This window comes from Cydia amplana, chromosome Z, assembly GCF_948474715.1.
Source record: "Cydia amplana chromosome Z, ilCydAmpl1.1, whole genome shotgun sequence".
Lineage (NCBI taxonomy): Eukaryota > Metazoa > Arthropoda > Insecta > Lepidoptera > Tortricidae > Cydia > Cydia amplana.
The window spans coordinates 10,088,410-10,104,537 of record NC_086096.1 but is presented as its reverse complement, the minus strand read 5'-3'; the positions used below and the strand labels follow the sequence as shown (position 1 = coordinate 10,104,537).

The window sequence follows — 16,128 nt, the reverse complement described above, 5'->3', positions numbered from 1 at the left end:
ATTCCAAATGACCAGATGGGGCTTCATAATAATTGGAGTATTAATCAATAACATTACATGTCTGTTTTGGGGTTGCAAATGGACACAAACGAAATAGCTGTGATTCGGTCAACGCATATTAAACTTGCTTAAATTAGTTCTGTATAAATCGTAAAGGAATTGTGTGAATAAAAGTGACAACCAACGTAGCCAAATATATACATTCTTATTTAAATGGTAACAAAGATGTGTCAGAATATTTTCTGTAGATGTACCTGCCATTATTTTTTTAACACATTCATTGCCACCCAGCCAAATAAGAAAATCCGCGCCAGGCCACAAAAATTTCGTCATATAAAGCTGTAGCACCACGATCCCGACTATCGGGTCGTCTGGCCTAGGAACGAAATCATCAAATACCCGATAGTCGGGTTTTCGGCACTGAATGTGTTAATAGTGATGCAAATTGCATATATTTTCACCTTTTCCTTTCAGTCCGGTCACCCCTATGACTAACTAGGGAACCTGGTTTTACCCCTCCTCCCAATAGTAATAAAAAATAAAACATGTACGTTTGTTGTATCGTTATATTAGGTTAGCTTATTACCCCCGTAAAATACCAGTTTTACCCCCACGGGGGTAATTACCCCCAGGTTAGGAACCACTGGTATAAACACAAGTGTACTATGTCTGTGTAGGAGAATGCGTCTGCGTCGGGTAGCGGCGAGGGCAATGTAGAAAACATGGAAACAGACCCCGCACCCAGCGGCGCCCAGGAAGAGGTAAAGTAGCTACTGTTTCTTAATTATTCGATAGTATTCTTTTTCAAAAAAATATAACTATTTTATTTAATATTACTTCTTAAAATCAGGATTACTAACGATTTAACTCAAACAAAAAGGGTCCTAATTAGTTTGGCACATTGTAACACTTTGAACATTCATTTGACAAAAAAAAAATGTTTCATTGTGGTCATAACGCTACGCTAAAATCACATAATCTAGTTGGTTAAAAAGAGGGAGTTTATCACTAAGCTTTCGAGTGGTTTGCATGAATCGTACTTACATTGTATGGGACCTTTAACCCTTAAACCATTCCCGAACCGTAATTCTTATTGTAGAGATGCGTTTTTGTTTTAAGTATGATGGCAAGTATGTTGCCGCTATGGACTTAAGGGTTAAGACAAATGAAATCACGTGAGTCTGTCATTCACCAATGAGGTACTGCATGTATATATGGAATTATGTATGTTATTGGCCCAACAACTATCATGCCATGCCACCAAGCATGTCATTTCGTTTCATTCTTTAACCCTTTGAACGTCACGCCCATCGTGTCACCGTCATCGTGAATAGAGTATTTGACACATGTTAAATTTTATAACTGAATCCAGTTAAATAGATAGAAAATGAGCAATTTATCACAATACATTGGAAATTTAAAAAATATATGGGAATAATAAAAAATACAAGGCCTTAAAGTTTATTTATTTTTAACTTCCAAATAGGAAGAAAATAATGATGCCATTCGATTCCTTACCTTTTATTAAAAAAAAATTGTATAGCAACCATATACATAAACGCAATATTTCACCGACAAAATCGCAATTTCCTTGTTTTCCATACATTGAAACGGCTTCTAACGTTACATGATGACGTCACGATGTATTGCCATCATGTTACATTCTATGAAGCGTTTCGTTAGTAAAGTGCGGGTGCCAGACTTTGACCATCATTTGTGACTTTTTGCATTGCTTTAAGACAATGGGTCCCAAACAGACATTTGATCCTCAAAACAAACCTGATCGACTGATAACATTCCTAAAAAATTGTCAAATACCCTATTTTGTCGCAATGCACGGATGTTAATATTGGGCTGGATCCGCGTGCGTCAGTTGACGTGTGTGGCGGTGAAAGGGTTAAAGCACTGGAATACTAGTAGACTACAGTGTAGTATAATTGCAGGGTGACTCCACACTGGACGAAGGCGGCGAAGCGCCGCCAGACTCGGCGGCGCGAGCGCAGCACGCGCGTCGCAGGTAACGTATTTTTAACATAACAACACAAACAAACAAATATCGGCAAAAAGTTTATTGCAAACCGTATAGTAAAGGCTTGGAACAAATTACCTTCCGAAGTTTGAACTGTACTAGTGTGAATCAATTTATTATAGACTTGACAAACTAATATCTAATGCTAAGTGAACTATGATTTACGGCTCGGCTAAGACATTGAGCGACTTGCTTGCGGCGGCGGCAGCGACAACCATAGGTGGGAACGAAAGGTCCGATCGCTGTGTCTCGCTCCAACCTATGGTTATCGCTGCCGCCGTCGCAAGTCGCTGAATGTCGTGGCCGAGCCGTTAGACGTACCAGCATCAGCTGCCTATATTATAGGACATTATTACACAAATTGACTAAGCCCCACGGTAAGCTCAAGAAAGCTTGTGTTGTGGGTACTCAGACAATGATATATACAATATACAAATATGTACTTAAATACATAGAAAACAATCATGACTCAGGAACAAATATCTGTGCTCATCACACAAATAAATGCCCTTACTGGGAGTCGAACCCAGGACCGCGGCTTCACAGGCAGGGTCACTACCCACTAGGCCAGACCAGTCGTCAAAAATAAATTAATAATAAATGCCCGCCTTCCACTGCGAGCTGAACGGGCTCCATTGGGAGTCCGTCCATATCATGTCTATTTACTTAAGCTGTCAGATTCGAAGCACGATTTATTTCTTAGATTTTTTGTTCTATCCTATTTGTAAATATTAATGCCGTGCCTCTACAATGACTACATCCAAGTGCCTTTTATAAGTTTGATCGTTTAATGTGATCACTGCCCGATCCTTAATCAATGATATTGTATAACCATAGATAGGTTATACTCATACTTGACGAGCACAAAAAATACTTCCATATTTATTTCTGTACCTACGAAGAAATTTGTTATTTCTGATAAATTTTCTCATCCCATCCATCTTTGTCACACTTATTGTTAAACCACAGACAATCCAACCTCTAGACATAGCATAGTCGCGCTACCCCCTCTGCCACACATACGGTAGCGTTACTCCATCTTCGAGTCAATCCCGTGCCGTGATTGGTCCGTGTCTTTGAACGGACCAATCACGGCACGGGATTCGCTCACCTCGTCCCCCCGCACCCCCGTATTTTTGGCAGCATCGGTTTCATGAAAGAATTGGCCTAAGCTCAGTCTAGAGGTTGGATTGTCAGTGTGTTAAACATAATGTCGTCTCTTTCTCTTTCGGTGCGCGGGATCTCGTTAGCACGTGCACATTTCTCACTTGTCCAGCCGCGTCTAAAGGAAACTTGTCCAATTTGTCACAAGGAACGTTTTGGAACGCCTATAACCTATCTTTAGTTATAAATCATTGTCCTTAATGGTATCGGTGGTTGTTCACAGAAGCTACCGCGCGATCCGCGCCCTCCGCGCGCGGCACTCGCGGCCCCGCGACCTCGGGCAGCTCATGGAGGAGCTCGAGTCGCTGCAGGAGCAGTTCGCGCCGCACCGCGCCCAGTACACGCACCTGCTCATGGCCGCCAACAGTGCCGAGGTACACCTCACCACAGAAAATTACAATCTAACCTTGTAGTAGCTCTACTAGGATCATACTCGTAATCAAATTTTAACCTATCCATCCTATCATATTAGAAAAACTTAGACAAGGGAAAGTTTTGCTCAGTGTCTTTTTTTCAGCGTGGTCCGACTAATAATGATTATAAAATAAGTCTAGGTATAAATATCGTATCCAAAGTTGCAATTTATAACAAGCACATATAGTTACTTCATGTCAATCTTGTTTCCACACAGCCGCCGATTTACACCGAGGAGGAACGCCAGAACGCGCAGCGGACCGTCGACATTGTCTCCGACATTATGCACAGTTTTGCTCACGCGTACCACGCCGTCAGCGACATCAACTTCCAGGTCGGCCAGCGGAACCCGCGCCTCACCTCCGAGGCGTCCGTCATGCGACACCCGCTACCCATGCAGGTAACTCTTGCATTATATTACTCCTCAGTCACAAAACGCACGGCCCAAGCGTGCACGCGTGCAAGCATCTGGTACTAATATGACTACTTTTATCACCAACAGCAGGCGCACATTAACGTGGTTCAGTCTAACCGCCGCCAGCCGGGGCAGAACGGCACCGTTCCGACGGCGGGCGCCGGCGTAGGCGCGGCCAACACCGCCACCGGTCAAGCCGCACCCGCCACCACCGCCACCGCCACCAGCGCCACTAGCATCGCGAACGCCACCGTCACCAGCGGCTCGGCCACCGCCACCGCCACCAGCGCTAGCGCCGCGACCCCCGCGCCCACCGCCATCGTCACCGGCAACCCGACTGACGCTCAGCCAACCACTGACCCCAACGCCGCAGGCAGAAATTCCACTCAGCCTACCGTCAACATAAACATACAGCCTGATCCCATCACGTATCAAGTGGAGATCGAGACCAGGGTGCCGATAGCGTTCGCTCTTGAGAATGCCTTGTTAAACGGGCTGGCCGGTGCACACGGGCAGGTGCCTGCCGGTGACGCCCAGCCCAACCAGCCGCAACAACCCCAGGACGGCCAGCCCAACCAGACTAACCAGGGCAATCAGCCACAACAACCTAGGCGTCGAGTACTCTTTGGTGAGTATTGTCTAACACCTGTTATATGCCTCCTTTCTCAACAAAATCTATTTTGCTATTTTTACTTTTTCTGTTACTAAATTAAATATAACCCAAGTGGCAAATTACTAATCTCCAGTCAACTGAATTATCAGAGATTCCATGTAGCACCACCTCATAAAGCTATCTAAATGAGTCAACGGGTGATCCCTTATTTTACAATGAACTATGTAAGTGAATGCAAGTCAGAATATGTTTTATTTATTTTTGAATAAAATATAAGACTGACCGTAGAGTTTCATCAAATATTATTTGTACGATATTGATTATGTACGATGTTCACAGAATTTCATTCTAATATTTTTATTTGACGAAATCAGCTTTCACAATCACTTAAGTACACAATCATCTTTTATTTTGATAGTTGAGTTGTCTGTGATTTTTGATTGCTGTTTGATTGTTGTTAGATTCGCGATATATTTACTATTGAAGATTTGACTTATATTAATTAATTAAATGTTATTATATTACAAGCAACAAGGGGGCATAGGTATAAATTAACATACGTTGTCAATGTCGGGGATATTCTATTGATTTATTTGTCCTAGATTTTGAGAATTTGTTCCGTGGCCTAGGCCAGAACGGCGGTCTGGGCGGTGTGGAGGTGGTTATGAGTATGGAGGAGATCCCCAACGGTCAGATAGTGGGGTCGGTGCCCGCGGGTCCAGCGGCGGCGGAAGCGGGCGCCGGCGCGGGCGCGCGCGCCGAGCCCGGCCTCCACGGCATCGGCGTGCAGCAAGGCGACGGCGGAGGTAATACTCCCCACATCTTCGGAGCAGACAGTTAGTTATTTATATTTATCATACTATTTACACTGTCAATAACCACCATCCTGAATAAATACAAACACCTCCATGGGCCGGCTTCGCTAAATGACACGGTATGGCAAGGATTTTTCGAGACGAGAGATAATTAACACGTTACGTTTCATATAATTTCTCTGTTTCTTTTTAATCTCCCATGTCTCATTGTATGTGATGTTGAATTTTGTGTAATAAGTGCACATATCTTATTTTGATTGTGGTTTCTAACAAAATAACAAGTCCAATAATTAATTATTAGTCACTAAATGTAATTTTCTAATTATGTACTTCTTTTATGATTGAAGCATATAATACATGTTAAGTAACATATTTCTATATAATAAATACTAATGTTACTCTATTGCGCCTGCCATTAGTAATTTTTATTTATAGAATATGTTAATTAACATTGCTTTTAACATTGGTTTGATTGCTTGTTACGCCAGTACATTTAAGCTCGGTTATATTTCAAGCATGGTCCTATTAAGCACCAATAGCATTATGTAAGGCTGCGGCCTGAACGCACGCGACCAGCGAGCGACGAGCGGCCGCTCAAGGCCGTTCATAGATTTGGACAAGCGCAATGTATGTCTCGTCACCCCGCTGGTTGACTGCGTCCAGGCCGCGGCCTTACTAAACCATCAAGCTGACGGAAATTAATCGTATACAAAGGATATTTATAAATACTTATGTGGCTGTCAAAATTTTTATGTATAAACATATTGATAATAATGATAATTTATCCCAATCCGATCTATACGTTTGTGCATATGTGGGTAAGTAAGTAAGCTGTCTCATCGCGCATAACAGCTGTAACGGGCATTTTTATTGGTTTTTTTACCGTATTCTCGTGCAACGAATTCCAAGTTAGAACTGGTTTTTCAACAACTGTTATATGTGGAGGGCAGTATATCATGGCATTTCAGTAGGTATTAGTTTCAGACACTAAGATATAAGAATGAGCTTCTTATAAACTAAACAATGGCACATTTGAAACCCCTGGTGAAATAACCTATATATTGAAAAAAAAAAAATTTGTTTATTATAAATAAATTTCAGAGGTACAGTTACACTCAGTTACAGTCTCTATATTTGGAGATTATCTTAACTAAGTTTAGCCTTAAAGTGTCATTCAATAGAACTTGCTAACTATCTAAACAAAAGTTAATAGTAATTTGACATTCAGTGTCAATTTTAGTATGGCGGTTTGTTTACATAGTTAGCAAGTTCTATTGAATGATACTTTATATTTATTGTAAATGAGTGTGTATTTTACGTGGGTGCGTTCCTCTCTAGTTTACCTAGGCGGTATGCCGTGGGGCGGCGCCCCGAGCGCGGACCTGCTGCAGAACATCGTGTCGTCGGTGATCCGGCAGGGGCTGCTGCCGGGCGGCGAGGCCGTCGCGCTGCAGGTGGCGCACGCCTTGCCCAACGCCGCGCCCGACCAGCCGCAGCCGCAGAACGGACAAACTCCGGGCAGACACGGTAACTTTTATAGACGACTGTATTATAATAGGCACTGGTTAAATATAGACAAAACAGTATTAAAAACCATAAACAAAAATACGTAAAAAAGGTAAATTTATAAAAAAAGGTTGTGTAATCTTGCACAGTAACTGCCAGTCTTACGATTACGATTTAGAGCGAAATTCTTTTTTGTACACCCTCCCTCTGCCTCCTTCTGCAAGCCCGTTACGTTACGTTCACACAACTTTGGACTATATTTTACCTGACTGAATACTGAATTATAAATTGTTTTTCGAGCGTACATAGATATGCATCTATGTATGATGTATGTATATCCAATTCTTTGGCACACCCTACGATATACTTGATTTCAACGTATAAGGTGTCATTGGATTAGTATCAGTTGTGGTAGTGATAGGGTATTCACATTATGATATATCCTTACCGCAGTCGGGATTTATATATATTTTTCAATTCGATATCCATTGTCTATACTAAATGTCTATGCAAATGGCGATACTAAATTTATTTGTAAAGTTCAACAAACCCTTTCAATAATTAGATTGGTATTGCAAATGTCCATTGCTCTGACTGACCTGTGTTGGTTCGCAGCCAACCTGCACCTGCGACGCGCCACGACCACGACCCGCGCGCACGCCGTCACCCTCAACAACTTCATATACGACAGGTTCCTGTTGTGCGTCAGCCCGCACGCCCGCCGCCGTCTGCTTAGACGCAGGTACGCCAGACATTTTATATTCAGGGTTGTGAATGCGATATTCATACCGAAACCAGGTAAGAATGGCTACACAGCGCTAAATCCTTTAGACCCATCAGTCGCACAACATTCCTGCTGAAAACTTTGTAAAAACTGCGATAGGCGATGGGGAGTTGAAGGATCGAACTCTAAAGATGCACAACCTTCCGTACAACTCGGGTAAATCTACGGAATCAGCCCTCGTCGACAAGGAACTGTGTCCCGGCACTTTCATTGACATTAAAGATGAACGCGCCTTCGATAACCCACTATGGAATGCCTTTGAAAGCCAATCCGACAGTAGGACAGTCCTAATGGCTCTAAATGAATGGATTGACCCATATGTCATATACCATAACATCACGGGCGCAAGCCTGCCTGAAAGCATACGAGGCATACGTCATCCATAACAGCTATTCGCTATGTGCACGACTGGTGCTGCCCTCATTTTGTCGGACTTTCTACGTTAAATCTTATGGAGTAAAATTAGTTCAAGCGGCTGCCGCTAGTACTAATGTCGGACATTCCATAAGATTACCTGTGTTTGTGACGATCAGCGCCACTTCCCCCTCCACCGACTTCGCACCTTCCCAATAAGCGTTGCGATGTTGTATAGTTTATGCCGTAAGCGTTGTCGTGTAAACTGTACCCAGTGTTGTGGTCACCAGGGAGCAGCAGCAGCACCAGGCCGCCGCGCACGCGCGCGCCCGCGCCGACCGCGCCGCCGCGCAGAACATCGAGGTCTTACGCGAACGCAACCCCAACTTCACACAGGTCACTCCACTGACAATCCAACCTCTAGACTGAGCTTAGGCCAATTCTTTCATGAAACCGATGCTGCCAAAAATACGGGGGTGCGGGGGGACGAGGTGAGCGAATCCCGTGCCGTGATTGGTCCGTTCAAAGACACGGACCAATCACGGCACGGGATTGACTCGAAGATGGAGTAACGCTACCGTATTTGTGGCAGAGGGGGTAGCGCGACTATGCTATGTCTAGAGGTTGGATTGTCTGTGCGTCACTCATACTAAGCTTACTAATATTTTTCACACCACCTATTCGGAAAAGTGCTTTTTCTTCCTTGCTAGGAAGGATCAAAGTGGCACTTTTCCTCCCTGCTAGGAGGGATCAAAGTAACACTTTTCTGTTCTAGCACACTATTTTTAAATTTTTTTTGCACATTATTTTTTTAGCTTAAATAATCTGTTTAAGCATCAGATTGTGTCAACACTAAGATTTTTTTATTTTCCTCATAGTTGATGTGAAAAGCAGTATGTGTCACATGGTATCAAAATTATTTCGTCTTGGGCGTTAACACTTGAATCCCTCATTACGCTCAGGATACTACTTTAGAATCCATCGCTTCATTCAGGATTCAATGTATCCTTTTGATCCCTTGTAACACAAACTACTATTCCTATGTTGGAATATTATTATAGCACTAGACAGGTATCTCATACATTTTTATGTTTTCCATTCCTAAAGTCAATAGAAGTATTGGTTAACCTTTCGTACGTCTTGTCCCGTATACGTCCCAAACAATATGGACTGTAATTTACAATTTCAGGGTTATTAGTTCAATGTCACCGCTGCTGTTTTAACGCCATGTGCTTTTTCCTCAGAACCACATTCAGACTATGGTAGATTTGCTGAGCAGCGAGCCTGGGCGCGCTTCGTTCACAAACGCTTTCTTCGTGGCCGTTGTAAGTAAAAAACTCCAAACAAGATCTTGAACGATATCACTTTGAAGTTACCGTCTCCTTCTGCAGAGACATTCTCTTGAGAGAAAACGTAACTTTGTATTCCTTTAACAGAATCACATTGCAAAAGAAAGTCTCCCTGCAAAATGGGTGTGACGTCATTCAATATCAATATTTCGCCATTAACCTATTGACCGCCACAGTCGGCTTGGTAGTCTTGCCAAGGACGTAGTAATAGTACATTATTGTCGAGGTTCGGAAGTAGCTACTTGCTGGCTGAGGATTCGTTTAATTGAATCCGAAGCCAGCAAGTAGCCTTCCAGCCGAGTCATATATATAGTGCTTTTCTCAAAAATGGTGCAAGAAATAGATATATTTTATAGAATCAACGTTCTAATTTCCACAGAAAAAAGTAAAACCATTAAAAAGATTTGCTTTGCCGCTTTTAAAAAAAAATAGAAGTGTATTTTTCTGCTGAAAATACGCCAACCTATTTGAGACACCTAAATAGCCGCGGTACCAACATTATAAGTACCTACTGATCATCTGTTTGGCTGTTTAATGGACCTATGCCTTCATTTGATATGCCATTTCAACTTTTAAAAAGTTTGGACTTCGACAAATAATGGAATTTGCATGTAACATTCTGCCCTGCTAAGCCGAAAAGCGCTATCTCAAAAATTCATTGCTAACTTATACTTTAGTTTCTATAGCTGAGAATTCCATTTTCAAAATCATTTGTTTTTGAGATAGCGCTACTTGGCTTAGGAGGGCAGCATTGCAGTCCCGAAATCGAGACTGCAATGTTTTTAACTTTTTAATTTTCAACCATAAACTACGCACTTCGTGACCTGTTTTTTAACCGGCAACGTCGACTTTGCCGTCCATTTTTGAGAAATAGTACATTATTGTCGAGGTTCGGAAGTAGCTACTTGCAGGCTGAGGATTCGTTTTAAACGGACGACCTTGGGAGTCCGTTTAATTGAATCCGAAGCCAGCAAGTAGCCTTCCAGCCGAGTCATATATAGTGCTTTTCTCAAAAATGGTGCAAGAAATAGAAATATTTTACAGAACTTACAGAAGCAACGTTCTAATTTTCCATTAATTTTCACAGAAAAAAGTACAACCATTAAAAAAATTAGCTTGCCGCCTTTAAAAAAAAAGAAGTGTATTTTTCTGCTGAAAATACGCCAAACTATTTGAGACACCTAAATAGTCGCGGTACCAACATTAAGCCTGTAACAGACTATCGCACCGCATCGCGACCTTGGAGCGTCGCACCCATAAGTGAGAGTGAGAAAGAGATATCTGTTTCTCGCTCTCACTTATGGGTGCGACGCTCCAAGGTCGCGGTGCGGTGCGATAGTCTGTTATAGGCTTTATAATAATAAGTACTGATCATCTGTTTGGCTGTTTAAGGGACCTATGCCTTCATTTGATATGGCCATTTGAAGTTTTAAAAAGTTTGGAACTCGTTAAATAATGGAATTTGTATGCGACATTGCAGTCCCGAAATCGAGACTGCAATGTTTTTAACTTTTTAATTTTTTGAATGACCATAAACTACGCACTTCGCGACCTATTTTTTAACCGGCAACGTCGACTTTGCCGTCCATTTTTGAGAAAAAGTTCTTTGATCCTATGTGGATATAGTACATATTGTTTGTACGCAGGCCCGCCACCTGTTCCTCACGGAGCCGATGCAGATCGTGTCGGGCGAGTCGGCGCTGGTGCCCAACGAGTTCCAGGCGCTGCGCCAGATGCTGCGCGTGTACCTGCAGGAGCTGCTCGTGCGCTCCGGCGGCGTGCACAGCGACCACACCTTCGAGACCGTCGCCGGGTTCCTCGTCACAGAGCAGCAGGACTTCCTCTCAAGAGTGGTTAGTGCTTACTCTAATGCCGCGCGTTTAAATAAAAAACCGGCCAAGTGCGAGTCGGACTCGCGCACGGAGGGTTCCGCACCGTCAACAAAAAATATTATCATGCCGCGATCAGAAAGGGATTAGAAATAACAGATTTCCATACACTTACGTCAAAATCAATATGGATTGACAGCTATCTCAATCCCTTTCTAATCGCGATTCAGTAATAGAGCAAAACAAGCAAAAAAACGGTCACCCATCCAAGTACTGACCCCGCCCGACGTTGCTTAACTTCGGTCAAAAATCACGTTTGTTGTATGGGAGCCCCACTTAAATCTTTATTTTATTCTGTTTTTAGTATTTGTTGTTATAGCGGCAACAGAAATACATCATCTGTGAAAATTTCAACTGTCTAGCTATCACGGTTCGTCAGATACAGCCTGGTGACAGACGGACGGACGGACGGACGGACGGACAGCGTAGTCTTAGTATAGGGTCCCGTTTTTACCCTTTGGGTACGGAACCCTAAAAATTGATTGGTCCGACATCAAGTATGCGAGGAATATTCCTTGACTGGCGAAAAACATTGTAAAGTCCCGTGTTCGCAGTATGTAAGCATTTTTAGGGTTCCGTACCCAAAGGGTATAAACGGGACCCTATTACTGAGACTCCGCTGTCCGTCCGTCCGTCCGTCTGTCACCAGGCTGTATCTCACGAACCGTGATAGCTAGACAATTGAAATTTTCACAGATGATGTATTTCTGTTGCCGCTATAACAACAAATACTAAAAACAGAATAAAATAAAATTTAAGCATGGCTCCCATACAACAAACGTGATTTTTGACCGAAATTAAGCAACGTCGGACGGGGTCAGTATTTGGATGGGTGACCGTTTTTTTGCTTGTTTTGCTCTTTTTTGTTGATGGTGCGGAACCCTCCGTGCGCGAGTCCGACTCGCACTTGGCCGGTTTTTTTTTCATACTATTTACTCATTTTGCTGGGCGCTCACCCTGCACCCGGGCGATAAGTTATCATTAACGCGTCCGTCAAAAAATGCACTTAACCATGAATACAGTTTGATTGGTCTGACTCGCATAAAGTATTTGATTAGTATTTCTTGAGTAACGAAAAAATAAAATTGAAAATGAGGATAGACAACTATTTCAGTTGCTACGGTATACTTGGTATGCTGCAAAAATCTACTCCAGTTTATTAGTAGATACTACATAGTACAGAAAACTAGCCATTAACCGCTAAATTTAAGTTTAACGCATTCACTGCTAGCGCGAGTTTCACGCTACGAGCGCGCGCGAAGTGCCTGGCGTGTCGCTGGCAGTGAATGTGTAGACACGAATAACATATTAAATCTTTTCTCAGGAAACCATTGTCTCACTGCGTTCGGAGTTCAACTTCGGAGCGTCGATGCGCGCGCTGATCGCCTCGCGGCTGCCGGCGATCGTGGCGTCGGTCATGTCCAATTCCGCCACGGAGTCGTTCGTGGCGCGCTTCTACGCCATGTTCTCACATCTCTTTACCGATATGTGCACGCTCATGGCGTACTGTTGCCGCGACGGTGTGGACGGACTGCGCACACTGTTTAGAGCTTTCCTGGTACGTGTAGTTATATTTCGAACTGTTTAGGAATAACACTAGACCACAGACAAGACATCCTCTAGACTGAGCATAGTAACGCTACCCCCTCTGCCACTATATACGGTAGTTTTACTCCATCTTCGAGTCAAAGTGTCAGAATCCCGAGCCGTGATTGGTCCGTGTCTTTGAACGGACCAATCACGACACTGGATTCGCTCACCTCGTCCCGGCACCCCCGTATTTTTGGCAGCATCGGTTTCATAAAATAATTGCTCTAAACTCCGTCTAGAAGATTCCTAGTCGCACTAGACTACGCCACAAAATACACTTTTATAAATTAACAAGGATTTACGATACGCAGTTTGCATCATTTTGGTACTTTTGGCAGTGACAATGAATAGTCGTAGACGTACTCTAGGCTACAAAGACATTTCGAGATTTTTCTAATTTTGACTTTATGTTCATTGTTATATGCGCCTTATATTCATTGCACCTCTAATACTCAATCAGTTCAAGTTTTTTTTTATTACGTAGGAAGAGAAAGTACGTGATTGGGGCAGCGAAGACGTCCAACAAGTGCTAATCACACTCGGCATGGAGAACCTTGGCGTGGTGATTAACAGCCTGAACGCCATCACACCGGTCGACCCCATACAGCAGTTCGTTATACGACGTGCGCCTGCTGTAAGTACTTACGAGTATAGTATACCTACATAATCTACATACAGTTTGAAGTGGTCATTCAAACGACGATCGCGACATGACAAATTGACAGTTTAAGCATTGTCTGATTATCTTTACTTAACACATTCAGTGCCAGTGCGAGCTACGCGCTACGAGCGTAGCCGATAACACGGGAAAAATCGTTTGTAGCGAAAAGCGCCTACGACCAGTAAAGTCCCCTAGCGAGTCGCTGGCACTGAATGTGTTAAAATAAAACACTGTTGTGCTTTTTACAAGCTTTTATTTTAACTTGCCCTGTTAGTATGTATGTTAGTTTGTTAGTGCGGGTCAAATCTTTGAAGCTAAATTTGACCCACTTTCCGATTGTCAGTTGAGCTTGAAAGTTGCATATACAAATCAAATCAAACCTCAAATCTGTGTAGTCATCAAGTTTGTGTAGTTGCAAATCGGATGACAATGTAATATAATGATGACAATGAGATGCTCTGATGACGGAGACAGGAGGTGGCTATGGGGACTCTGTGATAAAACAACGCAAACTAATTATGTTTGGGGGCTGTTACAATTGTCTCGATTAGTATTAGTTGTCTGTGGAAAGAAAAGTACAGTCAGCGATAATGTACCAAAAAAAATGATGGCAAAAGTGCCTAAAACGAATTCCCACTTGGTTTGTTTTTTGTATGAGTATCATCTGCAAAAACTACCATACCAGTAGCTCTGACTTCTGTATTTATATTATTCTCACAAAAGAGTCGATACTATACGATCCAATAGGCTACATGACTAATTTTTTTTATGGTATCAATCGATCGGGTTTGTTTTTAGGATCAAATGTCTATATGGGACCCATTGCATTAAAGTAACATAAAAGTCAGAAATTGTAGTCAAAGTCCGACAGTCGCACTTCACTCGCGAAACGCCCTATACAAAACGGACAGAGGCCGTGACGTCATCGCCCATCTGGACCGCATCGCCCGTATGGACAAAACAAGAAAATTGCGTTTTTGTCGGTGAAATATTGCGTTTATGTATATAGTTGCTATACAATATTTTTTTGGATGAAATGTAAGGAATCGAATGGTACCCTTACTTTTACCGTTTTTGGAAGTTAAAAAAACTTAAATTTTGAAACTTTCAGGGCCTGTAATTTTGTAATTTTTCAATATTTTATTTTAATATCCACATTATTGTGATAAGTTGCTCGTTTGCTATCTATTTTACTAGATTTTGTTATAAAATTCAACATGTGTCATCATGCCTATTATTTGACTAGGCCGCCGCGGCGGCGCCTCAAGAGCCGAGCCCGATGGACGTGTCCCCCCCGGCCCCCGAGGCGTGCCCCGCGCCCCCCGCCCCGGCGGCCCCGGCGCCCACAAGCGCCTCCGACGTGTCGAGCACCACGACGGAGGCCGGCGAAGCCCGCGCCTCCCGCCCGCTCTCCAGCAGCGAGGCGGCACCCGCCACTGAGCCGCAACCTTCGCGCTCTACACCTAGCCAGAGTCCAAGGTATATGGATATCCATTTTTAGGGTTCCGTACCCAAAGGGTAAAAACGGGATCCTATTACTAAGACTCCGCTGTCCGTCCGTCCGTCCGTCCGTCCGTCCGTCCGTCCGTCTGTCACCAGGCTGTATCTCACGAACCGTGATAACTAGATAGTTGAAATTTTCACAGATGATGTATTTCTGTTGCCGTTATAACAACAAATACTAAAACCAGAATAAAATAAAGATTTAAGTGGGGCTACCATACAACAAACGTGATTTTTGACCGAAGTTAAGCAACGTCGGGCGGGGTCAGTACTTGGATGGGTGACCGTTTTTAGGGTTCCGTAGCCAAATGGCAAAAACGGAACCCTTATAGATTCGTCATGTCTGTCTGTCCGTCTGTCCCAGCCACTTTTTTCCGAAACTATAAGAACTATACTGTTGAAACTTGGTAAGTAGATGTATTCTGTGAACCGCATTAAGGTTTTCACACAAAAATAGAAAAAAAATATTTCTTGGGGGTTCCCCATACTTAGAACTGAAACTCAAAAAATTTTTTTTCATCAAACCCATACGTGTGGGGTATCTATAGATAGGTCTTCAAAAATGATATTGAGGTTTCTAATATCATTTTTTTCTAAACTGAATAGTTTGCGCGAGAGACACTTCCAAAGTGGTAAAATGTTTGTCCCCCCCCTGTAACTTCTAAAATAACAGAATGATAAAACTAAAAAAAATATATGATGTACATTACCATGTAAACTTCCACCGAAAATTGGTTTGAACGAGATCTAGCAAGTAGTTTTTTTTTAATACGTCATAAATTGCCTAAATACGGAACCCTTCATGGGCGAGTCCGACTCGCACTTGGCCGCTTTTTAAATGTACGGTCAGCTATTAATTTTTGGACGCCAATGACCGATATATCCGCACCGTAGGTTCAACGCCAAAGACCGATTAATCGGTCACAGACCACAGAGCAACATCGACCTACGTGCATATACATAAAGTTCAACTTCAGTTTTGACACTTCAATGATGTGGAGTCTGAGTGACAGATTTTGTGTTTGACACGGCGTGGAAAAGG

At 42.9% G+C, this 16,128-nt stretch overlaps 1 protein-coding gene across 1 annotated transcript in view; it reads left to right on the top strand.

Moving 5' to 3' along the window:
* The window catches only part of LOC134661776 (large proline-rich protein bag6), a 34,948-nt gene that overhangs the window by 4,196 nt on the left and 14,624 nt on the right, over positions 1-16,128 (top strand). Inside the window, exons 6-19 of the mRNA XM_063517962.1 lie at positions 678-761; positions 1,944-2,017; positions 3,417-3,567; positions 3,825-4,007; positions 4,110-4,650; positions 5,238-5,471; positions 6,789-6,977; positions 7,572-7,698; positions 8,385-8,490; positions 9,339-9,419; positions 11,090-11,296; positions 12,657-12,890; positions 13,407-13,556; positions 14,830-15,062. Of these exons, the coding sequence (XP_063374032.1) occupies positions 678-761; positions 1,944-2,017; positions 3,417-3,567; positions 3,825-4,007; positions 4,110-4,650; positions 5,238-5,471; positions 6,789-6,977; positions 7,572-7,698; positions 8,385-8,490; positions 9,339-9,419; positions 11,090-11,296; positions 12,657-12,890; positions 13,407-13,556; positions 14,830-15,062 (2,594 nt within the window). The remainder of the gene's footprint in view (positions 1-677; positions 762-1,943; positions 2,018-3,416; positions 3,568-3,824; positions 4,008-4,109; positions 4,651-5,237; positions 5,472-6,788; positions 6,978-7,571; positions 7,699-8,384; positions 8,491-9,338; positions 9,420-11,089; positions 11,297-12,656; positions 12,891-13,406; positions 13,557-14,829; positions 15,063-16,128) is intronic.